The sequence below is a fragment of the Austrofundulus limnaeus genome, unplaced genomic scaffold (genome assembly GCF_001266775.1).
Source record: "Austrofundulus limnaeus strain Quisiro unplaced genomic scaffold, Austrofundulus_limnaeus-1.0 Scaffold1424, whole genome shotgun sequence".
Classification (NCBI taxonomy): Eukaryota; Metazoa; Chordata; class Actinopteri; order Cyprinodontiformes; family Rivulidae; genus Austrofundulus; species Austrofundulus limnaeus.
Window position 1 is genome coordinate 17,784 of NW_013953826.1, and position 18,040 is coordinate 35,823.

The 18,040-nt window shown below is 39.2% G+C and overlaps 1 protein-coding gene across 1 annotated transcript in view; it reads left to right on the plus strand.

Annotated features, from left to right (window-relative positions):
- Positions 1-5,014: 5,014 nt before the first annotated feature.
- LOC106535352 (trinucleotide repeat-containing gene 18 protein) overlaps positions 5,015-18,040 on the plus strand; it is a gene marked incomplete at its 3' end in the record, with an annotated part of 34,789 nt that continues 21,763 nt past the window's right edge. The window contains 2 exon segments of the mRNA XM_014032345.1: positions 5,015-5,139; positions 6,613-6,957. Of these exon segments, the coding sequence (XP_013887799.1) occupies positions 6,750-6,957 (208 nt within the window).

Sequence of the window (18,040 nt, forward strand, 5' to 3'; positions counted from 1 at the left end):
TTCCTATCAACTACCACCTTGCACGTCAGAGTTTTAGACTAGCATCKCCTTATGTTGAGGGTTGACTCTAAAAGTTAATGATTAGTGCCTAAAATTTCCATTGAAATATTATAGCTTAATAACTTGCAGTTTCAATACTTGTCCAGGAGGTGGTGCTGTTTCACTGCAGACATGTAAAGTTGGTGAAAGGCAAATAAAGGGCTACTCCAACTGACATAAGGAGGCCAGCAGGAAAAAAAAAACATCATACAGATATTTAAACCTGGTGACTTTTTTTTATTTATTTAGCAGGGTGTGACATTACCATCACAATGATGAAGATGTGAACACTGGCATTATGAAAGTGAGCGTGTTGCTGCTTTAATTCTTCACTGGAAAAGAAGGAAAGCGGCAAAGTACATGTGAAACAGCTGAACTGTTACCCTCTGCAGAGTGTGTGTTGCATCATTGTTCCTGTATGGTTGCATTAAAGGCTTCATGGGTGTTCTAAAAAAAWTTTTTTTTTCTTGAGCTGTAACCACGAGTCAGGGGCAGCCACAAAAAAGTGCACATCTCACACTCTGCAAATTTGCTCGAACATTCTTCATTTCCTCCTCTTTAAACATGTTTCTATCCTTATTAGGACCGTGTATTGACTTCCATTCCTTTCTGTAGCCTAACCCTGAGCCATCAGCTAAAGGTTGCTGTGAGAGCCAGGAGATGGAAGCAAACACAGTCTGAGTCAACCATGACAAATGTTCTCATTCAGCAGAATAAAAAACTTGTTTTTTGTGGAGTAAAGGAGGAATAAATGTGGTCTAACAGCTACTGACTCAGCAGAGAGTTTTAGGCCATAAATCATGGCTTCTCTGTACTTTTTCCACCATTCTCTCATAAAAAAAAACAGGCTCGGGTCAGAAGTTGGGCCATCCTCAAACGAATGCAGCAGAAATGTCTCGGCCTGACTCTGAACAGTAGGATCTCACTGAAACTAATAGGAGACACCCGCGTACAGCTTTGCTCAAACTCTGTGAAATGTGGGACACAGGTTGCCGGGAGTTTACACAAATTTCAACAAAAACAAATACAGCTCTGTGACTGTGGAAATTCATTGCAGATTTTAAAAATATAGATATATTTTTATACCAATGCTGTTTACAAACTGCCACATAAATATCAGGACCTTGCTCAAATGTTGCAGGATTTCTGCTACTTTTAGTTACCCACTCCCCCTCCTGCTGCTAGCTTTAACTAGCAATTTGCTGCATTTTTTTTTTGGCTACTCTTCTGCTTCTTTTACTTCTGCTACTTTTAGTTAGCATACTGCATCTGTTAGCTTCAGCCATTTGCTACATTTAGCTTTTGGCTAATGTTTAGCTTTTTTGTCAACCATGTTCTACTGTTAGTTTTAACTAGTCATTTGCTGCATTTAGCATTTGTTTTGCTTCTAACTTTGTGCTACTTTTAGCTTTTAGTTACTATAACCAACACTTTTGGCTTGTGTTTTTACAGTGATTCCAAGTGAAAATGTTCAGATCTGTTGCTATTCTGTCACAGCAGAGATATGATGTGGCTGACAATGTGCTTCTAAAAACTCTTTTTACCATATGCACCTTATATTAAGACAATAAACCAACACCAAAAATGTTTGTATGCTCTATTTTTGTTTTGCTTTTATGGCAAATGTTAACTCCCATGAAGACATTTGGTCAGTAAAAATTTCATATTAAATTCTTTCAATATTAAATTTCATAAAAAGAACATGACACTATTATCCACAAAATGATTGTTTAATAAAAAAATATTTATTTAAATTTAAAAGATTTTATTACATAAATGAAAATTACGTTTTGGATTTATGCTGGGTCCATTAGTTAACAATCAAATCACAAGTTTGATTCTGACTGCATTCAATTTAAATATGTGGAAAAATCTCATAATTTGTTTTGTAAAATTGTTCKACAGAACACCAACCCACCTCAGAGAGAAGCTATATAACACCCATGAAAGTCGCATATTTTGACATGAAAAACAAGAAGGAGAATCTGTACCCTCTCCTCCTTCACCTCCTCTCCCGGGGGTGAAAAACAACAACAATGGAGCCCTAATTTGAAGGCGTTGTCTGAATTCCCAGTCGGAGAGATCTGGAGAACAAAGGCCAGGCTCGGTCCCCCCTCGGACGGTTCGGGACATCGCTCTGATCTCCGCCTGGTAATTCCCTCCCCGGGTCCCGTCAGGAGTGACGAGGCGACGGCCAGACAGGTCAGCGGAGGTTAGGGTTGTAGTGGAGCGTCCTCCCCCACACCTCCGACTCGACTGGGTCCAGAAATGGAAGTGAAGAGACTCACCGCTGGGATAATGTGAGAAAACTGTCGCTCCCCTGCGCTTCTTCTCAGCAGCTGCACAAGCCCCGCCCCCTTTAGAAAAAGGAAAGGTGGCCTTGAAACCGTCAGACTGCGGGGGGGCGGGGCATCATGGGCAGCTTGAAACCGTCTCGGACATTTTTTTTTAAATCAAGGTTTTTGCAGAGCGGTGTACTTCAAAGAAAACTTATGGATAATAAAAATTCCCCGATCCAACTGTGCTGAGCGCGAGGAGGAACAGCAAGGTCATACAGAAGGTGGGGGCAGGGTTACGAGTTAACACCATAGATGTCCCCCTCCCTCCCATCTTACCCCCTCCATCACGCCTTCCTCTGAATTTTAACATAAGTAGCACTAAATGGAAGGGCTACAGCACTTTTTTTCTCCTCTTCTTATGCAAATAAATGTTTGTTCCCGCGCAGTCTTGGACTCAACGACTCGAGGAGGCACGCAGCGTTTGTCACCTCCAGCCCTGCGGGTTTGTTTTTCATTTGCATATTCCGAAAAGCCTGTCTTTAGTTCCTCTGGAAGAGAGATCATTTTTAAAGAACCAAGAAAGGCCTGCAGCTCTGTGAAGGTGACAACAATGACAATGTTTGATATGATAAATAGTCTTAAATGATGATAAATCATTCTAGAGAAAGACAATTACTGCAAAAATTAACAGCTTATGCAAAACTGTAGGCTAATGATATGTACTGAAGTTGTTAAAACTAAATGTAGTGAAAGACTAGCTAAAAGCGCACAGGAGCAGAATGGTAACTACAAATAACAAAAGGCTAACAGTAGCAGAACACTAGCCAAAAGCTAAATTTAGTAAAGGGTAAGAGTAGCAGAATGGTAACTACAAGCTAAAAGTACCAAAAGGCTAGTGAAGAGAAGGAAGACACTAACCAAAAACCAAATGTAGCAAAGGGTTTGGTACATGGTGGTGGTATCTGATTGGTATTTTACAAGCTAAAGGTAGTGAAGGGTACCAAAAGTAGGAGAACACAAGCCAAAAGCTAATTGCAGCAATAGGCTAGATATACTTAACATCTGAATGGTAGATAAAATTTAAAAAAGGGCTTGCCAGAAGTAGCCGGAACATTAGCCAAAAGTCAAAAGTAGCAAACGTCTAGCTAAAGTTAATAGTTTCAGAAATAACAATCGCAGAAATGTAACTATAATCTAAAAGAAGCATAAAGTTAGCCAAATGGGGCAAAATACTAGCCAAAAGGTAAATGAAGCAAATGGCTAACTAAAAGCTAACAGTAGCAGAATGGTAACTAAAAGCTAACAGTAGTAAAAGGCTAGCAAAAATAATCAAAATAACAGCTAAAAAGTAAAAAGAGAAAATAGCAAACATAAAAGAGAAGGATGTTTTTCAATGAATTTAAGAAATTTCAGTGTGAATCTAGAGGGTAAAATATTAATAAAGATAAATATTAGATTAAAAATCTGTAGCTCATCTCCCAAATGAGCCAACTGTACTGTATATCATATATTTTACCTGTCAAAAAACAAACAACATAAACTGAAAATAAATTTAAAAAAGGGAAACCACAGTGTCAGAACTCCCACTATTGTTAACTCTGAGTTTTTATTTCCAGGTTTTCTGGACGGTAAACAGGAAGTAAACTCAGAGAAAGTAATTCATTACTGTAGCCAAATTAATGATTCACTCCTTCTTGGTGATAGCTGAAGTCCACGTTAAGGACCTGTACTGCTGATGGGATATTTTAAGGTTTACTGCATGCACATAACCTACATTCTGCYCCTCACCTGCAGTTTGCAGGATCTAAAGGGTGGGGGCTCACTGGCTTTAAGGGGGTACTTCAGTCATATTAACGTGAGATTGGAAGAGTTATAATATCTTACCTGTTGTAGATAGCTCTTTGAAACAATCTCAYTTTGAAGAGGTACTGCTATAGTTATTGTCTGACTTCAAAATGTAAAAACAGGCAATGAAGTCTGTCCTGTAAGCAAAATATCTCATATATGAATGGATTAATGAAACTGATGCAACTGATTAACCTTTGGAATAGGCCCAATGCGCATTGGCTGCCACAGCTAACTGATGTTATTAAACACAAAAATAACGTGTTTTACAAATATTGAACTAAAACTTGGTGTGGTAGTAGCTGAGAATCACTCCCAACACAAAGCATTAACAGATCACATGACATGAATTTCATATTTTTGTCAGGACAACTATAAAACTAATTGTGGTGTAAATATTCATTAAATAGCATTTGAATGAAATCCTCAGTCTTGTCATAATAAGGCTGTTAAAATAGCTCTGGAACAAGCATGTTATTATCTTTTTCACATAATCCATCTTAAAATAGCTGAACTATTCCTTTAAACACGCACTTTTTTTTAAAGAGGACCCTTCTTTTTGCTTGTTTTGATCGTTCAGTCTTGAAGGGAGATGGGAACCTTGAAACTGCTCAGCCTCCTTGCTCCATAATTGGTTTTATGCTGTTGGAGAGTGGCCAGAGCGCGTTGTTGTTTTTTTCTTTTTTATACGCTGGAGAGTTGACGTGATTGACACGTGCGTTCAGCCAATCAAATGTAAGGGTTTGCGGTAGTGGAGGAAGGGGTGGGGCTTGTGAAACAATGCTGCGTTTCATTGCTGAGTAGGGCCTGCCCCCCTCTCTCTCTGTCTCTCTCTCTCTCTCTCCTTCCAGTTATTCCCCAGTTTACCTTCGGACCAGATCGACATGGACTACTCCAGTTTTATCAGCAGCCTAGATGGATTTTTGGAGAAACGCTGGCAWTTTTAGCTTCCTCTTCGACATTTCTCACCAGTGAAGTAAGCGCAATAGGGCTGATATAAAATTTTTTTACTCTTCTTCGCTAAAAAAAAAAAAAGGTCAACTATTCTTTAAACCTTATTATTTTCGGGACGTTAACGAGTAAAAAGAAAAATAGGAGGAAAAAAAGGGCGCGGAGGTTTTTTAAGTTCGAAGTGTTTGTTTTTAGCGGGCTAGCTTACACGGACTTTCAAGAGGTTTCCTTTTGCGAAAAGTTTCTGCGTGTCTTTAATGGAGCCGTGGGAAAAAAAAAGTTTGAAACGTGGCTGATATGCGGAGCTCCTCCGCCCGCTGCCGTCCCTCTCCCCGTGCCGCAGGGGAGCACGGCTCGGCCGAAGACCATCAGCGTAGCTTACTTTTCCGAGTCACTTTCAGAGCCATTAAAGGCAACATTATCCTCTGTTTTTCTATAGGGAAAAAAACAAACATTTATTGTGTTTTCTGAACCTTTTCCTCACATCTCGCCAGATTTTATATGACTACCTGTATGTTTTTTCCCAGCCTTAATGATATATCCTGTAAAATGTTATCCATTTAATATTAACCTAAAACCATACCATGTATAAAACTAAGAAAATATAAATTGCTTGTATTTTAACACTTTTTAAACGAACTTTTTATATTGTTTTTGTAGTTTTAAGTACTTCTGCGCACACCTTTTTTCTTTTAAGTGTTTAAAGATTTTTTTGCTTCAAGTTAATGTAAAAAAAAAATCAAGTTTTATGATTTAAAACGCATATCTTAATGCGGATTCATGCATATTGGGTATTATTATGCAGTTTATGCTGTTCGGGTTCTGGTTTCTGGGCTGCACCGAGGTCCAAATGGTAAAGTAACCCCCCCAGGGTTACATGTGCGGGCAGCAGAACACCGCAAACTCCGCTGATTAATGACGCAGYCTTTTTTTTTTCACCTTTATTTATTTTTAACCTGTTTGAAATTTATATTTGATGCTCCTCCAGTATTTATGGTGTATTGGTTTACACGCATCCACTCCGTCGTTCTTATATGAGCTCGGAAAGGAGGGGATAAATGATTAAAACGGGGTATTTTCGGGGTGGGTTTCATCGCGGGGTCCGGGGATGTTTTAATGGCGGGCAGCGGGAGCAGCTGCTCGGCCGCTCCTCCCGGCTCTCTCCCCGGGTAGCGAAGCTCCACAGCGGCTGAACGCTCGGTTCACAGACTCGGGGCGGCGTGCTGCATTCAAGAAATTATTAAAAAAAACAACAAATATAAGTATTTTAAAGAGTTTATCGGGGGCAGCTGATGAGGGGTCTTCACAAAGTCCAGCTAAAGGTTCAGTGCTGAGCTAGTTTTTGGTGTTTTTTTTTAAACTGCGTCATTGCTCACACGGCTCGCCTTTTTCGCTAAAAACGACCAATCCTAAAACTATGAACTCTCTTTAACCAGGTTAGTCTTATGCTCGGTTCTTATCGAGTCATTATTTCTCGTTGTTGTTGTTTTTTTTTTAGGTCAGCAGCATGGCTGAAAAGGAGTCCGAATCGCCTGGTGGGAAACTAAAGACATTAATATTACTATTATAGCCCCAAACTGGCTATTTTTCGTTCCTGCGGAATACTATCCGAACGAACTTTCCCCTCTGTGGATAATGGATGGCAGAGATTTCGGTTCTTCTCGATCCGTCCACGTCCCTCCTCCGCTGTTGTCGGGGCTCGCGATGGAGACTCACCGACTCGGAGCAGCGGCCGCGGCCGGGAGGATCCCTCCCTCGCCCGGCCACTTGGGTGCGAGCCACCCGCCGCCTCTCCACTCCGGGAAATATTTGTCTTCGGCCGTCAACCTACATCCACACCACGGTAAGTAAGCTCGATGTTTGACTGCTGAAATGCACGACAGTTTCATATATTAACTTAAAACGCGCTCAGTTTTTGTGCTTTTCCATACGCGGACACAGCTCTGATGCAGTTGCATGAGAAGACAGTTTAGGATTTCATGCGGATGAAAGGCCTTTTTTAAAGGCTTTTTTGGGACATGTGTCGGATCATGTAAAGGATTCTCAGTAGCGGAAAATTACTTGGCTATTTCCCCCCCCCCCACACACACACACACACACACTGAGGGAAAAAACAGTGTTGTGGTGGAGCTGTTGTTGCAGCAGTGTGTGAGGGTCAGGTGGTAATAGGGCTTTGATTGCATGTGGATTATTACAGCAGTGTTTCTGTTGAAGCAAACGTGTTTAACCCATCAGTGTCTGTCTGAAAACCCTGAGAACATTTAAATAAAGCGGGTTTGTAAACTTCCATCATGCACACATGCAGGTATGTCGCATACTRTCCTAATGTCTGTTTGTGTTTAAAGAGCCTTAAATAAACATTTTTCAGATAGGAAAATTGCTCTACATGTTTGCAGACTGTTCTGTAAAACTATCATGTTGGAGTAAGAAGCAAGCCTGTTTTACTGCCAATACACTTTATCTGGTTTCTCTCCAACGTACAAGCTACAAAGGCAGTAATAAAAATAACAATTTTCCACTTTTGGATAACTTTGGAGCGAGATGCGCAGGGTTTCTAGTGTTCAAAGGGCATAGCATCTGATGAAGCGTTAATTTGACACCCTGACAAAGCCCACACATTCTATTCACACACAAACATGAAAAGGTGTCAGAGATGAAATCGGCTCACAGCAGGGGTGGTGGTGGGGTTGGGATGATTGATGGGTGTATTGTGGCAGGGAGATGTACCAGGGTGCAGTTTATTGCTGCCGTTCGAACAGATCCTGCAGCCCTCTGAATATTCCCAGGCAGTAATCTTATTTAGGATACAGTGTTTACTTAATCGCGCTTCTGCAGCGGCATGTTTCAGTTCAGATGACGTGATATTCCCGTGTTTTGTTTTTGTTTGTTTGTTTCCCCCTTCCCTCCTCCTGTAAAATGAGCTGAAAAGTGCTTGTGGTGTGTGCAGACAACATGCTCGTGTGGAACATAGTTGAATCACAGCCAGGGGTGTGGTGAGTGCTGTTTGGTGGATTTGACCCAACCACTCAAACTGTGGAGTTTAAACACTCCTTAAAAAAGAAAACAGGATTCATTTTATCACACCTACAAGCTGACCTTCTTCTATCCCTCCCACCACACACACATTGAAACAGACCGCTTTACGTTACAGGTCGTTTAGCTTTATGACGGCCCTCYATATCAAATCCCCACACATTACATTAACCAAAACCAATTGAGATCTCAGTCCCACATTCGTAATAATACTCTGCAGCCTTATTATGTAATAATTACCCAGTAATTACAAAGTGTTCACGATGTGCCAGTTGAATTGCTGTGATTGAGCTGGACATAATGTGCAACCGAAAGTGTCAAGACGTTGTTGTTTCATGGAATTCAAGATATTTATTTTACATTTTTGTTGTCGGTGCCTTTAATAAGAGACTTGAGTGTTTACAGCTGCAGGTTAAACTCTTTACCCCAAGGAGAGTTTATAATATTTTGTGTTATGGAGCAGCTTTAATCTGTTTTAAACACTTCGTCAAGCTGCATATAGTTTGCTCACATTAGAGGTGCTGAGCTCATGCATTCTGGAGCAAATTAGGYCATCTGCCCATCACCCAATTCAAGATTCTACCCAGTTCTATGAATATGATGAGGTATAGTTTGTGTTTATCGATGCTAAAAGGCCTGTAAATGGTRCTCTGTCTACTGGAGGTCTGCCGGTGTTTGCATCATCAGATGGAGGCCATCTGTTGTCCTTTTTTTCTTCTGAGAGCAGCCGTGTTACAACACGGAGACAAGGCCAGGGATGGTTTCACCCCCCCCTAAAACTGTGAACTGTTGCAGTGGCAGCAGAGTGTACCATATAGTGGAATGCAAAGCATCAAGAATTCAGAACTGTGCACTCRGGTGTTGAGATTAAATAATTAAAGCTTGTACTGTGAGTGTCMGTTTTAATGCTAAGTGCTTTTTTTACTGGCTCTAGAGGTCGCTTTAAATCCAACAAATCTAATGTTGCATTGCATGTATTTTTTTTGTTTTAAATGAAATAAATGAATTATTGTCATAGCAAGATAACAAAGTGTTTATAGTTGCATTATAGCAAATGTTGGACACAGCGATCAGAAGTTTCTGAGACTACAATGTCAGTCCTTGGAACATTTCTCTTGTATATACATGTGGGTGTTGTGGTGAGTTTGGAGAACAGTGGTCAATGGAGGCAGATGAAAACTGCTCGAGACAAATGGGAGAGGAGCGCTAAATGGGTACCATCTGTAAGGTGGAAAGCAATGTTTTGTCTGGGGAAGGTTGAGCCGAGCCGAGCTGTGTGTGTGTGTGTGTGTGTGTGTGTGTGCGTGTGTGTGTGCGTGCGTGCGTGCGTGCAGATGAGAGGATTGGATGTTGGAGCATGTGATTGTGCTTAGTTCAGTTATGGCTAGGGTTTTCCCCTGGGATTGTGGAGAGAAAAGAAAAGATTTATCTTGACCTCAGCATATTTCATATAGAGTTAGATAAATGTGGTAAACCTGCAGTTGTCCTTTCATAAAGTTTTACTCACACATGCACACAGGTTTGTTTTTATATCCCTTAGGGGACTGTGGAATGACTTCCATTCATTTTTGTTGGTAAATGTGTAGCCTAATCCCAACCATTTACCCTAAAACTAACGTTAACTCAATTCACACTTGGTCCTAAACCTAACCCCCCACCCGAAATTAGCATCCGCACCCGTGGGGACCGGACATTGGTCCCCAGGATGCACATTCGGTCCCCACAAAGGCTGTCTTTTTCTGGAAATTGGTTCCCACAATGTAGCAAAAACGTGCCTCAGTCAGCATTTGTGTGAATAACGTAGAGCTGGCATCAGTTTGTCTTCCATGCTGCTTGGTTGGTGTTTCTGTTTAAATTATTGTGACAAGTGTGTGTTTATATCATGCATTCAAGGCACATAACCTTGCACATGTGTGTGTGTGTGTGTGTGTGTGTTGGAGAGGAGATGTGGCTCGGACACGTCCCTGCTCAGATTAATTGAATCCTCCAGGTGAAAAAACAGCCTCTTTAAGAGAATGCACAAGGCACCACTAGCCTGCTGTAATAAACCTGTCAGATACAGACAAACTACTAAACTACACACGCACACATACAACACACTGCTGTCAAACATGACTGATAGGATGTTGTGTGTATGAGAGAGAACTGAGAACAAGCATGCCGCAGCATGCTGAAATACCCAAGTATTACCTAAGTTATTCGCTCTTCCAGAACCCTCCCTTTTAATGCAAATAACCGCCTCAGCGCACAAAGGTCACACACAGTTATGCACACACAATGTTTGTCTGTCCATTCGTGTTTGGCTGCATGTTGAGTCTCTACATGTGTTCATTTCAGAAGCCAAATAATATTCCTCTCGGGGCTTTTAGGTAAGATAAAAAGTGACAAAAAAGAATCCCACTGAGAGAAACTGCATGATGTCTGTTTCAGAGCTACAACAATGACCTGTGTTTAGTTTAAAATCATCAGAATTGACTCACACAATGGAGGAAAGCTTCTCTGTTTAGCTGTTATTCAAATCGTTTCACACACTCATATTTTATTCCACATGAACCAGAGCTCAYCCTCTGTGTTAGGTTTCTGGGTGAAGTCGTCCCAAATTTCTGTTCATTTTAGAAAAAGTTTGTGTTTATCTGTGTCAGCACCCAGCTGTGCGTGTCATTTTGTCTGTGACACCTCATGATTTTTGTGTGTGCACCTGTTCTGAGCGTGTTCCTCTTTTAAAGACATCAAGGAGTTTTGTCGGAATCAGTCCCGCCACCTTCAGAGGAGAGCTAAGTGCCTCAGAGTGGAGCAGCAGAGCTCTCGAGGTGCATTTCCATCTAAGCCTTGTAGCAAAGTTTAGCACAAAGCTTCAGAGAGCGGTTGGAATAAAAATGTTGGCTGGGTGCCTTTTTGACTGTTTGGTGGAGGTGGATAAGTTTGCCTTTGTGCGACTGGATTTAGATGGCTCAGTTCCATTTAACTGCTTCAGTTACAGGGTGTGTTGGATCATTGTCGCACTCCTGTGGCTTACTGAGCCAGCAGTAATGTTATTAGACACACACACACACGCTTTTCCTGTTTCTCATTCACAGCAAGTCCTGACTGCTCCTGTGAAAAAAGAGCTTCTTATGATTAATTAAAAAAGATGACCAGTTTTGTCGCATTTTGTCACATTTTAGCATCTGAAGATTATTTTAAATTTTTTTATCAGCATAATGAATTAGTTAAATCATAGGAGCTGTAGCAGTTTTAAAGTACATTTTAAAGTTTTATTTTGCAGCACCCACCAGGCTTTTAGGTAGGATCTTTGGAGAGGGTGCCTGGCTGCACAGTAGGTTTTTAGACAGATGGACCATCGATCTCAGTATTGTGGTGCCTGCTTGAACTGATTGCTTGAAGCATGTTTTGTTTTGGTTATAAGTCAAAATTTGTAGATATAAATAGTCAAGGCTGCAAATCTATTGCTATTTAGTGGCTTAGAAACTGGAAAGTCCATTTGGAAAACCACTAGGGGTGCACGATAGTTATCGGCCCGATATCAGGGAATTATGATATCATACTTATCGGTCCGATATGACAACAAACAGAACCGATAATATATGTTCATGTTTGCCTGCGCGGCGATGAGAATGCGTGTTTATTTTTATCCGTTTTGGTCGAGCTGCTTCCCGTCTGACACGACCCTAACAACATTCAAGTTGCGTCAGAGTAAACAACTTTCTCACTAGAAAAATAATTAGAATACCCCGTGCTGAAAAACAACCAGTCATTTTAAGAATTATTAATATTATTTTACCAATTAACCCTGTATGTTACACACAAACTTTATAATTATAAACATCGGAACAACTACTCCCAATTTGAGAACATGTAAAGTCCTTTTTCTCCTGAATGCAGCACTGTCTGTCTGCTAAAATGCTAACAACAACAAGCTAGCGTTCAAGAACTCGTCTGGACTTCGATCATTGCTGGAGCTTTTGATAAATCCAATAAAATTGCCAGAGAGGAAGCAGATCTCAAGCAATTTAACGGTGGAAATGATGACAAGCCGCCGTTCACCCTCGCTAAAAAACGAAGCTTTTATCTCCTTGTTAGACACGGTTTACCATGCCAAGCTGCTGCTCTCTGTGTGTCTTCCATGATGCAGTCGTAATGCATTCACATTTTGATTGACAGGTTATCATTTCTGCACTATTATCTCAGAAGCACTGTTTCAGGTAGAAAAATGTTTTAAATCATATATTAATAATAATAAAAACAAGTGTACTTTGAATCTAACTTGTGTTAGTGCATTATTTGTTTTGAACTTGTGGAATGACTTTTTTTCTCTTTTGTTTAAATCTGAGATCAGTGTTAAAGGTCTTTTTCTTTATAATTAATGTGCCTTATTTTTTAAAAAATGGCCATTTGAGAAATTGATTTGTTTGATATATTTTAAGAAATGTTTGTTAAGAGTTCATTTCAAATAGTATAATTTACAGTGTCGCTTGGTTTTGGTGTTACGTAATGATCTTAGTCATTTTTGACTAGTCTTATCTCTTGGCATGTTATTAGTTATCGGCCATTAGAAGGAGAAAGTTATTATTGGTTATCTGTATCAGTTCTTAAAATGAGTCATCGTGCATCCCTAAAAACCACTTGGATCTTAGATTTATTTTTGTATCTGCACCCAGTAGAAACGTCATGTGAACAGAGTCACAGCGTAGCTGTAAAACATCAGGGTGCTGTTTTCCACACAACCCTCCTTGTTATTTTTCAGTCTTCCTCCATCGTGTAGTGTAAGCATGAAGTCCAGCTTCAATAACTTTCCACAGGAAACATGATGATCACAGAGCAGCACACAGTTACCTGGAATATGCAAAAGATTCAATGAGAGATTTTTGTCCTGTGTTTAATAATAGTTATTCAATAAAATGTTTCAGACCTGTCTGTCTATTAAAATTCTTCACTTTCTGGTTAGTTGTGAAAGCACTAGCCTTCTTTTTTAACTGCCTTTATATCTGTCTTTCGTTTGTACTCTGAAGTTGGTAAAGAAGGAAAAAATGAAGTAGAACGCCTTTCAAAGTGGGAGTTCTGTCCTTCCATGTTTACCCACATTTCCTTTCTGGGTCGCAGGCAGCTATTGTCTCCAGCAGTCACTGTCTGAGCTGGGGGACATGTGGACAGGTTGTCTTTAAAGTGAGAGAAAGTTGGAGGTTTAACCTGAAATTCCAGCACACCATCCTCAGAAATAYAAAGTGAAAATAGTAGCCATAATAAGCTGTTTACAGTTTAGTCTGTATCTCATTAAATCAGACAGTAATATTCATCCTCTAAGTGAACAGATTGTGACAGTGTTTGATGCTTAAAATGCAGAGGGATCCTTTATTTCTGGCTTGTGAAAGTAGTCAGTCTGGTCACTGAACATATCTCTTAATAAATCCCACTGGTTTTTCACCTTGTACCTGGAGAACGGTTAATTCAGGTGTTGAGAGTCTGACTTCTGAGGTAAACTGAATGCATAGTCTTGTGCTATTCATATGTCAGAGTGTCTTTTATCCAAAGGCATTACTTTTTCCACCATCACAAGCTGATGGCCTTTGGCTGTGAGGGAAGTGGTCCCAGTTCCTCGTTTATGAGTTATGATGGAAGTTTAAAGTGCCCATCACATCAAACTTGTAATAAGTATGAGTGCATTTTTGAAAACATAACATTGATAAGATATTGCAAAAAAATAATAATAAAATCTCACCTCGGAGATGAACAGTTGAGATTTGTGTGAAGTAATATGAAGTGATGTTAAAGGGGAATGTCTTCACGTGAACAGAATGTTGCTACAATGTCTGACAACACAGAGGGTAGAGAATAATTTGATGTTTCTTTAGATTATTTTGAGTCACTATCAGAGAGATGAGTCAAGAGATCAAATAATGTTTCAATAAACAAAGACTGGAGTTTTCTTCTGTCACTTCCTGTTTCACTTTGGCTGAGCCAAGTTCAAAAGAGAATATGCCGGTTTGAGGACAAAATGGGTAAAATCATGTCTATGTCAAGTTTCTTAAAAATGAAGATGTTTTACTTTTTTTTTTTTACATTTTTACATTTGAATGTTATACATGTCACAGGCTTGTCAAGCAATTAATTCTGTCATGTTTTGTAACTCAAACACGACGAAAGTGTTATATTTATTCCTATTTGATGTAGTCCAGTTGGCTGGGTATCGATTCAAATTTCCCAAATCACAACAGATTCACAACGATTCAGTTTGATTGATTTTTAAATTAGTTAAGGATATCATGTAGTAACACATTTACTTTCATGTAAAACACATTCTCAAGGAACTAATTCTGCAAATAGTAGAAACTAATTCTAACTTGATGCATTGGTAAAATTGTAAATATAAAGGGCAAACTTGTAAATTGGAGTTTAATCTTGAAACAAACTCAAGTTTCAAATGATTTAAACTAAAAACAAATTGCAAGAGAAAGTGTTGTATACATTAGTTTTTTAAGAAACTTAAGAATAATTTTCTTGATCATTAAGAAGGGTTGTAATAAGGTTACAGGAGAAGAGGTGCACTCTTTTGAGAGTATGATAATTGTATATTTGTAATGTTTCTGTTACCTTCTGTTTAATACAACTTAACAAGAAGAAAGAAAGAAAGAAAGAAAGAAAAAAGGTACTTCAGCTACAACATTCCATCACTGTGAATTACATTAAGATGTTTCTTAAATTAAAAAAAAAATAATAATTTGTAACAAAACTAAATGATATTGTTAAACTGACATCGTTCACACATTTATACATACTGAGGAGAACAGTTTCAGTCAGATGTTTACGTACAGTAGTGCGTCTCTACGTTTGACTTTGATTTTCCTCTAAAATCAGAGTTCTCTGAGTCAGCTTCAGGTGCTTATAGTTAAACATAATATCTTCTAAATTTAACCAGGTGTTTCAATGCATTTACATTACACAACAATTTTAGTGGAGAAACTTGTCAGTTTGGTTAAAAAAAACTGTAAAAAATAAATTGTTTTTTCTATGCAGAGAACTTCTTGTGGTATAATTATTTTTAATAAATACGTCAAAGCTCCTCAGTTGAAAACACTAAAATGACAGAAGAGCTGTTTAAATCCCCTTTATCCAGAAAGTCTTCAGTCCTAAGAACACTAAACTGTAGCTTTAATAATGTCATGTAGACAGTAGGTTGTACTACTATTTAGATTAAAATGTTTGTCCTGTAAGCAGAAAGCTTATGGTTGTTAGATGTTGATTTTTGCTCTATTTCAACGAAGAGGATGAGGAGGAGTTTTACTCAAGCAGCTCCTGAGACTTAACCTGCAGACTGAGAACATTTGCATATAGTAAGCTATGTATACAGAACAATATAGGCTACCTATTAAATTACATTTTAATTGAGATTTTGTTTTTTTAGACAACCAAAATGTTTCGCGGACAACCAGATTTTGTCAACAGGTTGTCCAGCGGACAACCTGAAAAAAATCCTCATGTCTACCCCTGCCAAATTTGAATGAGAATCGATCCAGATCGATTTACCGGTAATTAATTTTTTTAAAACCCAGCCCTATAGTCCAGCATAGTGAGGTTTTATGTGGTGGAGTACGCTTTCTCTTATGTTTTATTCTGAGTGTAATCTGAGGCCTTCTGTTCATCTGAGAAACAAATAATCCATCATTATCAATGTTATTTTTGTTACTATTTGCAGTTGTAGTACTATGATGCAACCAAATGAAACTTACTGCAGTTTGTGCGCAAAACTACTCATACGTTGACCTTCCAATTTATTTAAAACAAACCTGACAAGATGATTGGAAATGACAAACAACAGAGAAACTTTTACTACATGCTCTCCTTGCGTGTGTGTGTTTAAGGCTTGTTGTCTGGCTTTACAGGCAGGATTAATGGTTACCAGTTTCAGTGTGCCAAAGACGGATCGGACAGCAGACTTTTTACTGTTACAATGTTTTTTTTGGGAATAAAAAAACAGATCAATAGAGATTCCCCCCAGCTAACCCTGCTCTGAGTACCACTGATGGATAACACATGGGTTCACAGAGTGTGTGTAGGTGTTTGTGTTGCATTAAAAAAAAAAAACAGATTTCATTCTGTTCCTCTGTAAATTCTCCASTATTGTTTTTTTGGATTTTGCTGTGTTTCAGCTCCTCATATTGATTTGTGAGCACAGATCTTCTTCCTGGATAAAATGTCATGTTTTTTCCACGGTGTGGGTGTTCTTTTGTAGCAGATACGCAGTGGCGTTTCAATCAGAATTAATCTTCTGTGGACCAATGTTTCTCTGATATCTAGATTTTTTTTTTCCCTTATGAGGATCTGAAAATGCATTCTTACAGTGTTTTGGGAGTCAGAGAGCGTGTTTCTTGGCAACACTTATCCCAGTGTGGTGAACTAACCATTTGTGTGTGTGTGTGTGTGTGTGTGTGTGTGTGTGTGTGTGTGTGTGTGTGTGTGTGTGTGTGTGTGTGTGGTTTTGGGTACTCCTGCACCCCGGCCTGTCCAGAGGTGTATAAATAAGTGCTGTGTTCCTGAGCAGCTCACACACACTCCCTCAGCCACGAGACACTTTCTGTTCAACTTTGTTGTTTTTTTTAACAAACTTTTCAAAACAATCAAAGTTGTGTGTCTGTGTGTTTCAGATGTGACCTGTGATGAAGACGTGTGAAGGGAGGTAAGACTCTGAGGTATTTTCTGGTTGAAATGAGCAGAGATGTTTCTTCACTGAACAGGTTGTTCCAGTCAGACTGTTTCTGATCATTTTCACAACTCACTGTGTCTCTCTTGTTTTCTCAGCTCGGCCCGGCCCGGCCCGACCCAGCCCGACCCGACCCGGCCCGGCCTGCTGATCTGCCTGAGGCTGTTTGATATGTTTGATATTCGGTTGTTCTCGTGTCTCATCATGTCAACTAAATATCAGACATATTCCTACAGAGTCTGGCACTGACGTCTGATATTTGCCCCCAGAGAGGAGACCCTCTGAGGAGGAGGGTCGTTCAGGTAAACCCACAGAAAGTGTCACGGTTGTTATTTACAGAAAAGCTTTTCTGTTGGAAATAACTCAAATTCTCTTCATGCTTTCAATGAAAAACACAGAAAAAGTTGCTGAAACGGTTTTTCTCCTTGACTTCGTTTCACACACAAACCTGTATTAGTTAAACCAGTGTTATCTAATCCTGTGTGAACGTCTGCCTCCCTGAGCAAACAGCAGTTCTCACGGTGCACAATCCTGAAATAAGGACGTATGAAAATGAACCTGACAGGTGGAGGAGGACCTTTAACCTCTCTGCTTTATTTAGCATTTAAAACGGCTAAAAATGTGCATTTTGAGTTTGATTTATTTTGTAAAATGCACCATTTGTTAAGTGTAATTTGATCTGTGCAGCAATAAAATGTGTTACTTCCTCATTCATTACTGTTTCTTTATGCCTCATTTACACTTAAATGCATCAAACGCTTCAGTTGTTTTAATGTGACGGGATGATATTAGAGGTTTTTGAGTGCAGTGATTTTTTTCTTTAATTATATAAATTTTAAAAGATAGATTTTATCTATGCCGCCTGTTTTTTGTTGAGAAAAACACAAGTGTCAAGTGAACAGAAAAGTGTGTTTCAGTTCAATTCAATTCAAATTCTAAAAACTTTATTGATCTCAGAGGGAAATTAGGTCATTAGATGTGATGTTAAAGGTGCTTTGGTATTTAGATATTTAAACCACTGAAGTTCATCTTTTAGGCTGAAAAAGACAAAACTTGACTGACAACAATTAATAAGTTGAAGAGACATGTCAGAGTGGTTGAATGTTTAATTTAAATGTTTAGTTTGTGCTTTTAAAATTCATCTGGAGACTGAATGATTGAAAACTTTATAGGACTGCTCAATATATTACAAATTTAT